The sequence below is a fragment of the Aquarana catesbeiana genome, linkage group LG13 (assembly GCF_042186555.1).
Source record: "Aquarana catesbeiana isolate 2022-GZ linkage group LG13, ASM4218655v1, whole genome shotgun sequence".
NCBI lineage: Eukaryota > Metazoa > Chordata > Amphibia > Anura > Ranidae > Aquarana > Aquarana catesbeiana.
In genome coordinates this window covers 194,211,949-194,228,796 of record NC_133336.1, presented here as the reverse complement: position 1 = coordinate 194,228,796, position 16,848 = coordinate 194,211,949, and the positions used below count along the sequence as shown (strand labels likewise).

The 16,848-nt window shown below is 42.5% G+C and overlaps 1 protein-coding gene across 1 annotated transcript in view; it reads left to right on the top strand.

Moving 5' to 3' along the window:
• LOC141116645 (uncharacterized) overlaps positions 1-16,848 on the top strand; it is a 133,892-nt gene that overhangs the window by 95,123 nt on the left and 21,921 nt on the right. The window contains exon 11 of the mRNA XM_073609037.1: positions 16,275-16,631. Coding sequence (XP_073465138.1) covers positions 16,275-16,631 — 357 coding nt within the window. The remainder of the gene's footprint in view (positions 1-16,274; positions 16,632-16,848) is intronic.

Sequence of the window (16,848 nt, the reverse complement as noted above, 5' to 3'; positions counted from 1 at the left end):
ACTGTATTCTATTCTGCAATGTTTTATTGTTATTATGTTTTACCATGTTTGCTTTTCAGATATGCAATTTTTTTATACTTTACTGTTTACTGTGCTTTGTTGGTAACCATTTTTTTGTTTTCAGGTACGCCATTCAACTGCAGAGCGGTTTTATTTATCTTGACAGCAACAGCGTTTGCTCCCACGATACATAAAGCCGTGACTCCAGCGCTGTCGGAGGTGATTTCACCACCACAGTTACATACTTCAGCATATATGCCGAAGTGTGGGGGCAGCAGTGGGTGGAGGATCGATTTCCTCCTGCCTTTTGTGGGAGGATGCCCCCATGCTTCGGCATATATATATTTTAGGCACAGGTTGCGTTAAATGTTTTATTTTTTACTAGGTTTTTTTTGTATTTGCTTTGCAGGTATGGTAAGTCTTACTGTTATACTGTAATGTTACTTTGTTTTATTGTTAACCATCATTTGCTTAGCAGGTACGCCATTCAGTTGCAGCGCGGATTTATTTATCTTGACAGCAACAGCGTTTGCTCCCACGATACATAAAGCCGTGACTCCAGCGCTGTCAGAGGTGATTTCACCACCACAGTTATATACTTCAGCATATATGCCGAAGCGTGGGGGCAGCAGAGGGCGGAGGAGCGATTTGCTCCTAACTTTTGCGGGAGGATGCCCCCATGCTTCGGCATATATTTACGGTGCATGTATTCCCATTATTAGAAGTGGGTGGATGAAGGGAGGTATTCTAATGGTGGGCATACCCACCGATCAATCTCTTTTTTTCGTTCAGCCCACAGGCTGCATGAAAAAAGTTTACAATATATGCCCAACAAGGACCAGCAAGGTACTGGTATGTTGCTGGACTTTGAGTGGTTATACCAGAATGATGCCTGCAGGTTTAGGTATCATCTTGGTATCATTCTTTTCAGCCAGCGGTCGGCTTTCACGTAAAAACAATCCTAGCGGCTAATTAGCCTCTAGACTGCTTTTACAAGCAGTGGGAGGGAATCCCCCCCACCTTCTTCCATGTTTTTCTCTGGCTCTCCTGTCCCAACAGGGAACCTGAGAATGCAGCCGGTGATTCAGCCAGCTGACCATAGAGGTGATCAGAGACCAGAGTGGCTCCAACATCTCTATGGCCTAATGCCCTGTACACACGGTCGGATCTTCCGTCGAAAAATGTGTGATAGGACCTTGTTGACGGAAATTCCGACCGTGTGTGGGCTCCATCACACATTTTCCATTGGAATTTCTGACACACAAAGTTTCAGAGCTTGCTATAAAATTTTCCGACAACAAAATCGGATTTTGTTGTCGGAAATTCCGATCGTGTGTACACAAATCCAATGCACAAAGTGCCACGCATGCTCAGAATAAATTAAGAGATGAAAGCTATTGGCTACTGCCCCGTTTATAGTCCCGACGTACGTGTTTTACGTCACTGCGTTCAGAACGATCAGATTTTCCAACAACTTTGTGTGACCGTGTGTATGCAAGACAAGTTTGAGCCAACATCCGTCGGAAAAAATCCATGGATTTTGTTGTCAGAATGTCCGATCAATGTCCAACCGTGTGTACAGGGCATAAGAAACTGGAAGCTACAAGCATTTCATGACTTAGATTTCGCCGGATGTAAACAGCACCATTGGGAAATTGGGAAAGCATTTTATCACACCGATCTTGGTGTGGTCAGATGCTCTGAGGGCAGAGGAGAAATCTAGACCCCTGTTTTTTTAAAAAAGAGTACCTGTCACTACCTATTGCTATCATAGGGGATATTTACATTCCCTGAGACAACAATAAAAATGATTAAAAAAAAATAAAAATGAAAGGAACAGTTTAAAAATAAGATAAAAAAGCAAACAAATAATAAAGAAAAAAAAAAGCACCCCTGTCCCCCCCTGCTCTCACGCAAAGGCGAACGCAATCGTCGGTCTGGCGTCAAATGTAAACAGCAATTGCACCATGCATGTGAGGTATCACCGCGAAGGTCAGATCGAGGGCAGTAATTTTAGCAGTAGACCTCCTCTGTAAATCTAAAGTGGTAACCTGTGAAGGCTTTTAAAGTCTTTTAAAAATGTATGTAGTTTGTCGCCACTGCACGTTTGTGCGCAATTTTAAAGCATGTCATGTTTGGTATCCATGTACTCGGCCTAAGATCATCTTTTTTATTTCATCAAACATTTGGGCAATATAGTGTGTTTTAGTGCATTAAAATTTAAAAAAGTGTGTTTTTTTCCCAAAAAAATGCGTTTGAAAAATCACTGCGCAAATACTGTGTGAAAAAAAAAAATTAAACACCCACCATTTTAATCTGTAGGGCATTTTCTTTAAAAAAATATATAATGTTTGGGGGTTCAAAGTAATTTTCTTGCAAAAAAAAAAAAATTTTTCATGTAAACAAAAAGTGTCAGAAAGGGCTTTGTCTTCAAGTGGTTAGAAGAGTGGGTGATGTGTGACATAAGCTTCTAAATGTTGTGCATAAAATGCCAGGACAGTTCAAACCCCCCCAAATGACCCCATTTTGGAAAGTAGACACCCCAAGCTATTTGCTGAGAGGCATGTAGATTCCATGGAATATTTTATATTGTGACACAAGTTGCGGGAAAAAGACACATTTTTTTTGCACAAAGTTGTCACTTTGTCACAGCAAATAGTTTGGGGTGTCTACTTTCCAAAATGGGGTCATGGGGGGGGGGGGGGTTTGTGCCATCTTGGCATTTTATGGCCCTCAAAACTGTGATAGGTAGTGAGGAGTGAAATAAAAAATTCACGCCCTTAGAAATCCTGAAGGCGGTGCTTGGTTTTCGGGGCCCCGTACGTGGCTAGGCTCCCAAAAAGTCCCACACATGTGGTATCCCCATACTCAGGAGAAGCAGCTAAATGTATTTTGGGGTGCAATTCCACATATGCCCATGGCCTGTGTGAGCAATATATCATTTAGTAACAACTTTTTGTAATTTTTTTTTTTTTGTCATTATTCAATCACTTGGGACAAAAAAAATTATTATTCAATGGGCTCAACATACCTCTCAGCAATTTCCTTGGGGTGTCTACTTTCCAAAATGGGGTCATTTGGGGGGGGGGGGTTGTACTGCCCTGCCATTTTAGCACCTCAAGAAATGACATAGGCAGTCATAAACTAAAAGCTGTGTAAATTCCAGAAAATGTACCCTAGTTTGTAGACACTATAACTTTTGCGCAAACCAATAAACATACACTTATTGACTTTTTTTTTTACCAAAGACATGTGGCCGAATACATTTTGGCCTAAATGTATGACTAAAATTGAGTTTATTGTATTTTTTTTATAACAAAAAGTAGAAAATATCATTTTTTTTCAAAATTTTCGGTCTTTTTCCGTTTATAACGCAAAAAATAAAAACGGCAGAGGTGATCAAATACCTTCAAAAGAAAGCTCTATTTGTGGGAAGAAAAGGACGCAAATTTCGTTTGGGTGCAGCATTGCATGACCGCGCAATTAGCAGTTAAAGCGACGCAGTGCCAAATTGTAAAAAGTGCTCTGGTCAGGAAGGGGGTAAATCCTTCCGTGGGCTGAAGTGGTTAATGAATTACAAAAAAACATTTAACCACTTCAATACCCGCGTATAGACATATGACGTACGCAGATGGGATCTCCCATCCTGGGTGGACGTCATATGATGGCCTCGGGTTCCCTGGCCGTCTAGGGGGCGCGCGCGCGCCCGTCGCGTTGCTCGGGACCCGGTGCGTGTGCCGGGGGGCCGCGATGTCCGCTGGGCACCTGCGATTGCCCGTTAACCGGGCCGGACCATGGATCTGTGTGTGTAAACACACAGATCCACGTCCTGTCAGTTGAGAGGAGACCGATCTGTGTTCCCAGTACAGCGGAACACTGATCGGTCTCCTCCCCTTGTACGTCCCCTCCCCCTACAGTTAGAAGCATTCCCTAGGAAACACATTTAACCCCTTGTGTCCCCCTAGTGGTTAACCCCATTCACTGCCTGTCACATTTACACAGTAATCAATGCAATTTTATAGCATTGATCGCTGTATAAATGTGAATGGTTCCAAAAATGTGTCAAAAGTGTCCGATGTGTCCGCCATAATGTCGCAGTCATGAAAAAAAATCGCGATCGCCGCTATTACTAGTAAAAAAAAATAAATACATTTTTTTTTTTTAAAAATGCCATAAATCTATCCCGTATTTTGTAGACGCTATAACTTTTGCGCAAACCAATTAATATAGGCTTATTGAGATTTTTTTTACCAAAAATATGTAGAAGAATATGTATCGGCTGAAACTGAGGAAAAAATTTGTTTTTTAAAAAAAAAATTGGGATATTTATTATATCAAAAAGTAAAAAATATTGTGTTTTTTTCAAAATTGACGCTCTTCTTTTGTTTATAGCGCAAAAAATAAAAACCACAGAGGTGATCAAATACCACCAAAAGAAAGCTCTATTTGTGTGAAAAAAAGGACGTCAATTTTGTTTGGGTACAACGTCGTACGACCGCGCAATTGTCGTTTAAAGTGCAAAAGCGCTGAAAACTAAAAATTGGTCTGGGAAGGAAGGGGGTGAAAATGCCCTGTATTGAACCGGTTAATACCCCAATGTTTTTGTAAAATATGAAAGATGATGTTACGCCGAGTAAATAGATACCGAATATGTCACGTTTTAAAATTGCGCACGCTCGTGGAATGGCGACAAACTACGGTACTTAAAAATCTCCTTAGCCGCTTTAAAAATTTCTACAAGTTACTAGACATGTGCAATTCGTATCGGTCAGAATACAAATTCGGAGGAATTTTTGGTTATTCTGAGATTCAGATGTATCCCAATCTCTGAAATAGTAATGAATAGTAACAAATTTAGTTGAAATGTTAAGCAGCTGCCCGGGAAGCTGGCTGCCTGTGTCCTTAACAACCATAAGTCTTCATCTGTCAGCGGGCTTCCCCACTGACAGATGAATGTGAAAGATAAAGAATGCCGGAAATTACCCTTTGGGTCTGGTATTGATTTTAAGGGGAGCCCCACACCAAAATAAAAAAGAGGTCCCCTCCACAGAGTTCCCCTTTACATCAGAGTCCATGGAGTTCCCCTTTACATTGCACTCCACAGTGTTCTCCCTTACATCAGACTCCACAGAGTTCACACTTACATCAGAGTCCTCAGGGTTCAGTGTAAGAGGGAACTCTGCAGCTCCTGATGGAACATTTTGATCCCTGATGTAAAGGATAACTCTGATGTAATGGGGTCTCTGATCACCAAACCCCCCTCTCCCATACACACAAGTCCATAGAGTTCCCCCTTACATGACTGCAAAGGGGAATTCTGCAGACTCAGATGTAAAAGGGAAACTCCGATGTAAAGAGGAATGCTGTGGACCATGAAGGGGGGATGCTGTGGAGTCTGGTGTAAAGGGGAATTCTGAGGGTCACCAGTGCCCCCCTTACATCAGAGTCCGCAGAATTCCCCCTTACATCATGGCCCACAGCATTCCCCCTTTACATCAAAGTTCCTTCATACATCCAGGTCCGCAGAGTTCCCCGTTGCACTGTAAGGGGGAATCTGAAATAAAGGGGAACCCTGGGGACACTAATTTAAGGGGGACACTGCAAACTCTGAATGTGGGGGGAGGGGGCTCTGGTGACCACCTACCACCTTCTGTATAGTCAATACACTAAGGTAAGGGAGAGTTATTGATATCAGGGGGACCTTTATATGAGTGTCCTCCCTTACCTTAGTATATTCACTACCCCATTACATCAGTAACTCCCTCCCCCAGACTGTGTGGCCTGGCTGGAGCTGTCACACTGAGCTCCTCCACAATAGCTTGGGTGGAAGGAGGGCACTGAGGACAGGATCAGTCAGCCTTGCTTGCCTTTGATCCTCTTCTCCTCCTGGGTCAGCACTTCAGCTCTCCCTCTTTGCGTTCTCAGACTCAATTTTTGGAAAAGGCACCAAGTGCCATGACGTCACATTACACCCGCCCCCCACCCCCCTCCCACCAAGGGCCAAGTACTATTTGCCTGTCTTCAGAACTGCACAGTGTTAAAGATAACTGCATCCATCTTTTTTATGGGCACTCGGTACCCGTTCCCAGACCTTCACTAGTCACTTCACAAATGCGTGCAAAAACCCAGGGGCAGGAACTTAAAAAGACTCTGCAGGACCCCAAGATGGCCACCAGGGTCCCCTCTAGATGACATATTGTAACTGTCTAGTGTTTTACTAATTAAGGACATCCCTTAGCTTAGACACTTAACACCTAATGCCCTGTACACACGGTCGGATTTTCCAACGGAAAATATGCGATCAGAGCGTGTTGTCGGACATTCCGACCGTGTGTGGGCTCCATCTGACTTTTTCCATCTGATTTTCCGACACACAAAGTTTGAGAGCAGGCTATAACATTTTCCGACAACAAAATCCGATCGCGTCAATTCCGACCGTGTGTGGCCAGTTCCGACGCACAAAGTGCCACGCATGCTCGGAAGAAATTCCGAGACGGAACAGTTCGGTCTGGTAAAATGAGCGTTCGGAATGGATACAGCACGTTCGTCACGCTGCAATGTTTTAAATAGTTTAATACAGCGCACTCTGTTCATCTTTATAATGTGAGAAGAATGAAGTAGTTTTTCTGCTCATATTCACACAGACTTCTCACAAATTTATTTCTTTATTATTTATCCGGATTCCCTCAATATATTTTGATTTGTCACATCTGACCAATTTTTTTTTGGTTGTTTTTAATTTTTAAAACATTTTTTTCAAGGCTGTTGATTTTTATTTTTTGGGTTTGTATTTTTTTCAAGGCTGTTTTATTTTTATTTTTTTTGTTTTTACTCCAGAATATTTTTGTGTGTGTTTTGTGTGTCAAGTTACCACAACACAATTGATATCTTGTATTATTTAATCTCAAGGAGATTGTTTGGTGTTGGTGTCCCTTGTTAATTTCACATTATATTTTGAAATGTACCTGCCTCCTCACCAACAAACTTTTTTTTTTGAAGGAAAACACACATAGGCGAGTATAATTGAAACAAAAATTCCTTTATTAAGGGCTCACAACCAAACAAAGAGGGAGGCAACGCTGGAGAAACAGCAGAAATTGGTGAAGCCTTTGGCCCCCAGGGCAGACATCAATTCTTTTCCAGCAAAATTGGTGGCCTGAGGAGTCCATTTGTAAGGGAGTGCAGTCTGGTCCAGAAGTCCAAGAGATCCTGAAAGCAGCAGATGACATCTGTGTCCCCAGGCTGTGGTCATACAAGAGACTGCATCTTTTGTCAGACCAGACTGAACCCAGGGCCATCACTCTCTGGTCTTCCTTCCATGATTCCTTCCACGCTGTGGCTGTGGTGGTGGAGTTGTGGCAGCAGGAGGAGGAGGAGGATGGTCCAACTCAATCACGTTGGTATTGGGTGTGATTTCGCCACTCACCCCCTTAGTTAGGACTTTATAAATAAGTTTCTCACACATGAGGCTTGACCCTCCTGCATGCCCTTCAGTTTGGTGGCAGCCATGCAGGCAAAGGCCTCTTCAGGAGTGGGTAAGGCTCCTAGGGACTCAGAAGCCTCCTGAATGAGCCTAAGCACTGAATCCTGCACGTGACTCCCCTTCCTGGGTCTTTTGTATGGAAGGCGGAGGGGAGGAACCTGCGATTCGGTCAGGCTCCGACTGGTCCCAGGCTTCTCCTGGCTGCCACTTAGCCCCGCCTCCTCCTGGCTGCCACTAACCCCCGCCTCCTCCTGGCTGCCACATTCCACAGCCTCCTCCTGTGTGCCACATTCCACAGCCTCGTCCTGGCTGAGGTCTTCCTGTGTATGAAAAAGGGACATAGTTTTAGTTTTTTCTTCATCAATCACACACAATTTTCATCTCATGGCCACTACTGTCTATTGATATGTAAAACACTTTCTTAAATCAGTAATTAGTGATCAATAATAACATCTAGTAAAGATCATTTATTTATTGACCAGAAATCTGTAGAAGAATTCTATACCTGACTCCATCTGGGCTCCTCCACTTCTTCCTGGCTGGAAGTCCCAGGTTGGACATCGGAAGCCTCAGCTGGGGTGGAAGGAAGAGTGGAAGGAAGGGTTGAGAGGGATTCCCTGACTCCAGGGAGAAATCGCAGTCTCTCATAGTACCACAGCCTAGGGACATAAATGTCATCTGCTCCAGCTCCGGATCTCTGGGAATCTGTGACCTTCTTGCGCTCCCTAAGATAAGTGCTCCTCAGGCCACCAATTTTGTTTTTTTTAAATAGGGGATGGTTGCCGTGGGGACCACCGGCTTCACCAACTCCAGCAGTTTCTCCAGCACTGCCTGCCTCTTTTGTTTATTATTATAATGTGGATGTTTGACCTGCCACAGACAGGGCAGTTCCCTGTACTTGTCTATGAACAGGGGGAGGAAATTGTGGTCATTGAAGCCATCCATTTTATCTGCAAAACACAACACGAGACAAACCCTAATGTCAGGCAAAACTCTCCTAATCTTGTTACAATATAGGCCTCAATCTAGAAGCAGTATAGGCCCAAGTTTAGATCTTACCTTCGTTCTCACGTTCGGCGCCTCCGATACTCCTTCCTCCGCTCACAGATCGTACGCACTACGCACGCATGTTACGCTTTATACACACTGCGCATGTGTGTAACTCCGCCCGCCCCCGACGTTCTTTCTAGTCTATTCCCCACCCCTTTTCGTTCGGTGCAGTGGGGGAAGAGCACATGGCGGAGACACAGCAGGTGTGTGCTAATTATAGCAACGAGGAGGAGGAGGAGGAAAGCCCAGAGCCAGAAACGTCTGGATCCAGAAGGAGAAGATTTAAGGCATCGAATATGTCCTTTGGGGAGATGTTGGAGATGGTCGACATCCTGAAGAAGGCCGACTATGACGGGAAGTATGGACCTTACCCCAACCCCAATGTCAGAAAGGCCAAGATCATGGCGAAAGTGGTCAAGAGTCTGCACCATGATTTTGGGGTACGACGATCGAAAGATCAGCTCAGGAAACGGTGGTCAGACCTCAAATTTAGAGAGCACTAGCAGTACAGAAAGATCCGGAGAGTGCTGCAAAAAAGTAAGTAGTTGTCCTGTGTTCCGATTCTTTTTATGGTTATTACGTTCGTGCTGCTCCATGTGCTTTTCTTAACTGTTATCCATTTCTAAATGTGAACTTTCATGTTCATGGGCACATTATTCGTTCGTATCAAACATTTTTCCTGCGGCCTAGAAAACACCATTGTTTTGGCCATATGCATTTGCCCACATTTTTATGGCCTACTTGTCTAATTTGGTTGTGTAGCTGTGTTTGTTACTAGAATTAAATGCAAACTAAATTCTGTGTAAGGAGAGGACACTCAGCAGCTGGTTACACATCTGGATGCTGGAGCACTAGTGTGAGACACAAGAACACCCTTTTTATTAGGGGTCCCACACAGGTGCTCCAGTGGATACTATAGGGGTGTCTCCATCTGTGAAGCTAGTACAAAACAGGTAAAGTATTGAAGCTTGACAAAGGACACTAAAAATTCTACATCTTGGAACTCTGCCGAAACAGACAATTGTACCCCACTTCCAAGCAATGTTTCATATTTATAGTTCTGCCATCAAATATCTGTGTGCTAAGTATACCATTTTTTTTTATATAGGGGAGAAAAGACTCATAGGACACCCCTCATCCGAGGAGACCAGAGACCCCCCACCTCTGGAAGAAGGGGAAATCCACCCAAGCAATGCAGAGCAGGAGGAGAAAGACATGGTGGAAATTGGCACCACAACAGGTGAGTGTCTGCGACCACAGGCTCAGGTAAGAGATGGATGCCGGCATATTTATAATACATGTTTTTTTTTTGTTTCTATCTTTTTTAGGTGATCGTGATGTTGTGGATCCAGATCCTTTCACCTCGGAAAGTGCACAGATCCTGTTCGGGGAGATCATGGGGTGTAATAGGGACTTGGAAAACATCAAGAAAAACATCAATGATGTTATTCAAAAAAATAAGAACATCATTGATGTTTTGGGGAGAGTTTAAAACCCCTCCAAATCCCTTTGTTTTTTGGTGTGTTACAATTTTTAAACTTTTTGTGTCAAATTGTAGAAAAGCCAAATTTTGAAGAGGCACACAGTGTGTCAACATGTGCTATCTGCCATCACAGGAGATCAATGGACGCGTTTTGGGGGTGCAACCCCTTCCTAAATAATAAAGTAGCTGAGAGGAAGGGGTTGCACCCCCAAAACACGTCCTTTGATCCCTCGTGATGGCAGGTAGCACATGTTGGCATTCGGCTATTTGTGTGCATCTTCAAAATTTGGCTTTTCTGGGGGTGACTTCACCCCATCTGAATGCAATATCAAACACAGTTTCTAAATACTCATGTCTGATATTAAATAAAGAAATTACCGCGCTGTAATAATGTAGCTAAAATTAAAAACCCAGAAAGAATAATACCCAAAACAAAAAGCAGCTGCTAAAGTGAGATACACACAACAATAATAATAATCAATACAGAGCAGCACTACCCCCCAAAACTACGAGGATGATACAGTGAAGATCAAACAATAATATAAAAAATAGTAAATTAAATGATGATAAAAAATTAAACGTTCAGTAAGTCAATAGTGATCAAGATCAGAACTAAAAGTCCATCTTCTTAATTCCACGGTGAAAAAGCAAAGTGACAGGCGTCAAACTGATGACAAAAAAGCAATATAACTGTGTATAAAGGAATGACAAAAATAGTGGTCCACGGTAAGTGAATTCAACCTCCACCACACCTCCAGTGATAAGAAAAATGCTCACTTACCAGATGGCAAGCAAATAATGCTTGCGGCCTAAACCCGGCCAGGGCCTTTCTCCAAAGTCAGTACACAGGAAATCTCAGGGAGAATCCGTCTAGGAAGTCAGCAGGGGATCGCCAAACTCGTCAGCCCAGGACCGTAACCAGGTCGGATATGGTGATAATCAGATGTTCCCAGAATACAGGATCACCATAGCGTAACATTGTTTAAGCATCATTTATTTAAAAGAAGAAAAGCCACTTACAGTGTATCGTAGCAATAAAAACAGTTCAGCCGGCCGGCTTGTACAAACACCCATCCCTTCGGACACAACACGCGAGACATCAGCACGTCAGCTCCTCCCGACGCGCGTTTTGTCATATAATGACGTCGTCTGGGTACGGGCGACGCACTGACGTGTCGCGTATAAATAGGAAACTAAAAGGAACCAAGCCTCGTTGTGAGACCAGATCCGGAAATCATCCGCGTTCCATCTCCCGATCTGGCGGAAGTCTATGGCGGCCATTTTAACTAATGTAAATAAATCTCATATAGTGACCCGGACAAATAACTAAATAAACAGGTGAGAAAAGTGAATATTGAACATTCTCACTATGCTCACAGCCTCTAAATAACGGACAAATTATGCCTCCTATATCAAAAGGTGGAACATAAAAATAATAATACAGCCTAAAAACGAAACTTTTAATCACATTACTCAACATCCAAAAAAATAAAAAATTAAAAAATTAAAAATGTAAAAATTTATTTTCTCCTTTTTTCCTAAAAACCACCAATTGATTAGGAAGACAAGGATAGAGGACCAGAGAACCATATAACCTAATAAAATGTATGGAGCCGTTCCAGGCCATAACAAAGAAACCTCTTAACGCAAAAAATCATATTTAAAAACTTGGTTGGCTGCAGGCAAGTATGGGCCCACCCACCTTGAATAGGGGTGACATCATCTACACCTATTCCCACCCAGGACTCTTCCTGACACGGAGTACCATAACAACAAAGTACAGGTGAAGTCAGGGATGATTTCCTTAGGTTCACAAGGAGTCAGATTCCAAAACAGGAAAAACTTAGACACCATACTAATAAAAAATAATACTAATAAATAAAAAATAACCAAAACAATAAATATATAATGAAAATAAAAATACAAAAGTAAGAACGTCAAGTAGAACCTCAGAAGTACATAGTCTTAAGAGTTATCTATGAAGGCCTTAGTATCTACATCCACATTTAACCCATGGGGGGTATAACATTTGACTTTATGGATCCATAGCATCTCGAGTCTGGAGATACTCCTGACCAGAGAGCTACCCCTCCAATGGGGATGGTATTTATCTATCCCTAAAAAGATCGTATTGGAGGGATCTTTATTGTGAGTGGTAAGATAATGTTTGGAGACCGAGTGTTTTGGGAATCCATTCTTAATATTAGAGATATGTTCATTCAATCTGACGGAGAGGGGTCGCCTAGTCCTGCCCACATACTGCAACCCACAAGGGCACTGTAGCAGGTAGAACATCCGTCGAACATGTTATGAATGGCTCAATCACATGTTCCCTCTGTGTGGTGTGGGAAGTGAACTTAAGGGTACGTCTTTGTATGCCCCTATTGATGGAACACACCCTACACCTCCCACATTTATAGTATCCAGTAAAGTTACCAAAAAAACTCAATTTAGTAGTGGGGGGATCGATAACATTGGGGGCCAGTCGGTCTTTAAGACACGATGCTCCTCTAAAAACCACTTGAGGTCTGGCAGGTAGAATAGACCTGAGAACAGGATCATTATTCAAAATATGCCAGTGTCTCTGCACTAAATTCCTAATTTGGTTGTGCTATACTGAATAGGTAGTGATGAATGGGACCAAAGCAGAATTTCGCTCACGGGGTGGTCTGTCCCTTAACAAATCACTCCTATCCAAATTTACCACTGCATCAAGAGTAGAATTGAGAGTATCTTGCGGATAGCCCTTCTCCAAAAATCTTTTAGTAAGAACATCGGCCTGTTCCAAAAACTCAGCAACGTCAGAGCAATTGCACCTCAAACGTATATACTGGCTCTTAGGAACAGAGCGAAGCCAGGACTGATGGTGGCAGCTGTCCGTAGAAATATAGGAGTTTCGATCCGTCATTTTAAAGAACGTAGAGGTACTAAACTGGTTCTGGCGAATACCTATATTGAGATCTAAAAAGCTAACGGCAGACTGACTGGCCTCAAAATTTAGAACAATGCCTCTATCGTTCTTATTAAGGTCTTCCATGAACTGATCCAGGTCGCTCCAAGAACCGTCCCAAAGGAGGAGGATGTCATCAATGTACCTGGCCCACAACTTGAGCTGGGGTCTTCGGCAAAAATGGATGACGTCCTCCTCCCACAGAGCCATAAAAAGGTTCTCAAGGCTGGGGGCATATTTAGCCCCCATAGCCACTCCACGATCTTGACGGTAGAATTGCTTGTCGAACCAGAAATAGTTATGTGACGCAGCATACCTCAGAAGGTCCATAATAAAATTAATTTGCTTGTCAAACAGATCGGAATCTCTTCTAAGATAATACTCAACCACAAAAAGGCCTAAATCATGAGGAATTATTGTATACAAAGATGTTACGTCTGCGGTAACCATCCACGTAGACGCAGTGGGGGTATGGTTAGACAAAATATTTATTACATGCCTGGAGTCCTTGATTAGGGAGGGCATTTTAGCAACCAAGGGTTGCAAGAAGAAATCAATGTACTTGCCCACCCGGGACATGAGGGAATCAATCCCACTCACAATAGGACGTCCCAGGGAGTTTCATGTCTGATATTGCCTTCAAGTTCTACCAAATGTGAACTTTGTAAGTTCAAGATTTGTGTCTTTCTTGTTGGTTTTAAACATGCCTCTTTTATCTCAAATGGACATTTCTACTTTTTCTAATGTGACCCCAAAAATTGTTATGCAACAAACATGTTGGTTTGTTTTAAAAACCGTTTTCTAAATGCACATGTGATTGTGCAGGTATTAAAAAGATTGATAATCAAGAATGTGTGGATTATTGTCTCAACGCTCCAACACTTTTTTGGTGCTCTAATTGGTAATTTCTGTGACAATGGGTGTTATTTCCTAAGGGCAAATCCACTTTGCACTACAAGTGCAGTTTCAAGTGCACTTGTAGTGCAAAGTGTCTTTGCCTTTAGTAAATAACACCCAACAGTGCTTTGTAAGGTTACACAATCACGCCATTTTCAGGACTCACCACATTTCTGTCAGGGTCAGCTAAAACAAACACAAGCAGTAAATGTCACCAAAGATTTGCTTATTTTTTCTTTTTTATTTGCAAAAGGTTTTACACATTGTCTGGCATATTGATAGTCCCCCTACCCGCAAAGTATTCAAGGTATCTTAGCCGGACATCATGGGCACTCAGGGGGGGCAAGCCAGGATGGCCACTTTCAAGCGCCGTCAGGGTTGGTTCATTTTGAATTCCGGCCTCAGGCCCAACTGAGCTAGCATAGTTGGCAGAATGTTGCCGTAAAAAGTTGTGTAGAACACAGCACGCCAGGATAATGTGATTCAGTTTGTACTCCGCCATATGTATGGGTGTAAGAAATAGGCGGCACCGGCTGGCCATGATTCCAAACGTGTTCTCCACCACTCTTCTGGCTCTGGCTAGCCAGTAATTAAAAGACAGAGACAACAGAAGACCAACATATGACTATCAAGGCCCAAGAGGAAGAAGCCCTGGTCAAGATTACGGATACTAAGAAAGAAGAGGACCACAACAGAGAGACCATCGACACCATGAACGTAGCCCGATACCTACATACAACTATTATGCTCCACTGACCGATCGTGGGGAGGAGAGAAATGGCCAATATAGGCAACATCCTGCACAGCACGAAACTTCCGACAACACTAGGCCTTTTTTAGACAGAGGCCGGGAGAACCCTCCCCCGAGACATATAGATGAAAACAGAAGCCACAGAAGAAGTCAAGAAAGAAGAGAGGAAAGCGATCTGGAAAGAGAGAGCAAAAGAAAAAGGGAGTGAAAGGAGAGGGTATCTTTAATCTGAGCGGCCAAACGTTGACACATGAGGAAATAGGGGTTCTAGATAAAGGATTAAAATATGCACCCTCCAAGAACTTGGACAAATTCCAAACCTATCTAGGGATTCAGAAATTCGTAAGGAAACTTAATATTGCCAAGTACATTGCAGGAAATCCACCAAGGCCTAGACATATAGAGTCTTGTGATGAGGAGATTGTGCATAGTACACTACGAAACAAATCTGTTTTTAATCCTTCAATAAAGAACAACAAGTATACTGAGGTTTTTAAAAAAGTAGTTTTAGATGATATTAAAGTTTTAAAAATCAAGAAAAGAGAAGAACCAAGCCACATAAAGAGTGGTATCAAGAAATTAACAAGAAGGAAAGACTTGGTTATACGACCAGCAGATAAGGGAGGAGGAATTGTGATTTTATCGAAAGAGCAATACCACAGCAGTATGACCAAGATGCTGGGAGATGAGACGACTTGCAGCAGATTATTAAGTAACCCGATGTTCAAGTGCAGAAAAGCACTAGAAAAGGTGGTGTGCTTAGGAGTAAAGAGAAACATACTGAATAAAAAAGAAGCCAGATATCTGATACCTGATTCCTGTAGGACCCCGATCATATATTCATTGCCAAAAATTCATAAAGATAAAATTAACCCACCACCAAGACCGATTGTAAATGGGATAGACTCACTGACATTGAGAATCAAGCAATATATAGATTATTTCCTACAGCCAGCGGTCCAGAACACAGAGGCATACCTCAGAGACACCAAGCAGATGTTGCAAATACTAGAAGATGTCCCAAAAGAAACAGGTCCATGGATTATGGCTACCGCGGATGTTTCATCCCTATATACAGTGATACCTCACCATCAAGCATGTGAAGCCACAAAATGGGGCCTTAGGTCATACACCAAGCTACCATGCGTCCAAAGAAAGTTCATAGTAAAATGCTTAGACTTCTGCCTCAAGAACAACTATTTCTGGTATGACAAGAATTACTACTATCAAAAAACAGGAGTAGCGATGGGAGCTAAATTTGCCCCAAGCGTGGCAGGCCTCTTCATGGCCCAATGGGAGGAACAGAATGTTTTTAGAGACAGGCCCACCGAACTAGCCATTTACAAGAGATATATTGATGATGTCTTTATACTCTGGAAAGGTGAACTGGATCAGTTCACCAGTTTTTTGGAAAACCTTAACATCAATGATAGAAATATTAAATTATCTTGGGAGGCCAGTGATGAAAAAGTGACATTTTTAGATTTAGACATCATACAAGAAAACGGTATACTATGGTCACGCACGCACTTTAAAATGGTGGACAGGAACAGTTATCTCCCTATTGAAAGCTGCCACCACAGGAATTGGCTGTTTAATGTCCCTAAAGGTCAACTTATGAGGGTAAGACGGAACTGTACCCACCTTAATATTTATCTAGAACAAGCAGAACTGATTGCGCAGAGATTCGCCAAGAAAGGCTACGACCAACAACTCATAAGAGACAAAATACTGGAAGTCAAGGAAATGGACCGAAAAGAATTAATCAGAGATAAAACCAGAAATGAAACGACATTAGCGGTAGCACCGATAATCTTGGACTTCAACGCCCAACACAAGAGAATTGAGAAGATTATCAAGAGACACTGGCATATACTTCTGGCAGATAAGGAATTACAGGATAAGTTACCCCCCAATCCCAGGTTCATTTACAAGAAAGCACCTACCCTTAGAGACAAAATTGTGAAAAACATAATTGATCCACCAAAGAAAGTAACCTCCTTCTTTACCCGGAATGGTTTCTTCCCTTGCAAAAGGTGCTTTGCATGTTTTGAGAACTAGGCGCCCCAATGAGAAGAAGTCCCACTTTACATCGACTAGTACAGGGGAGACATATGAAATAAAAGAATTTATCTGTTGTAACACTGAAGGAGCGGTATACTCCCTAGAATGCAGTTGCACAAAAAGACCCCTTTGAGTTAGGATCAAAGAATACGTGAAGAATATTTTGAATG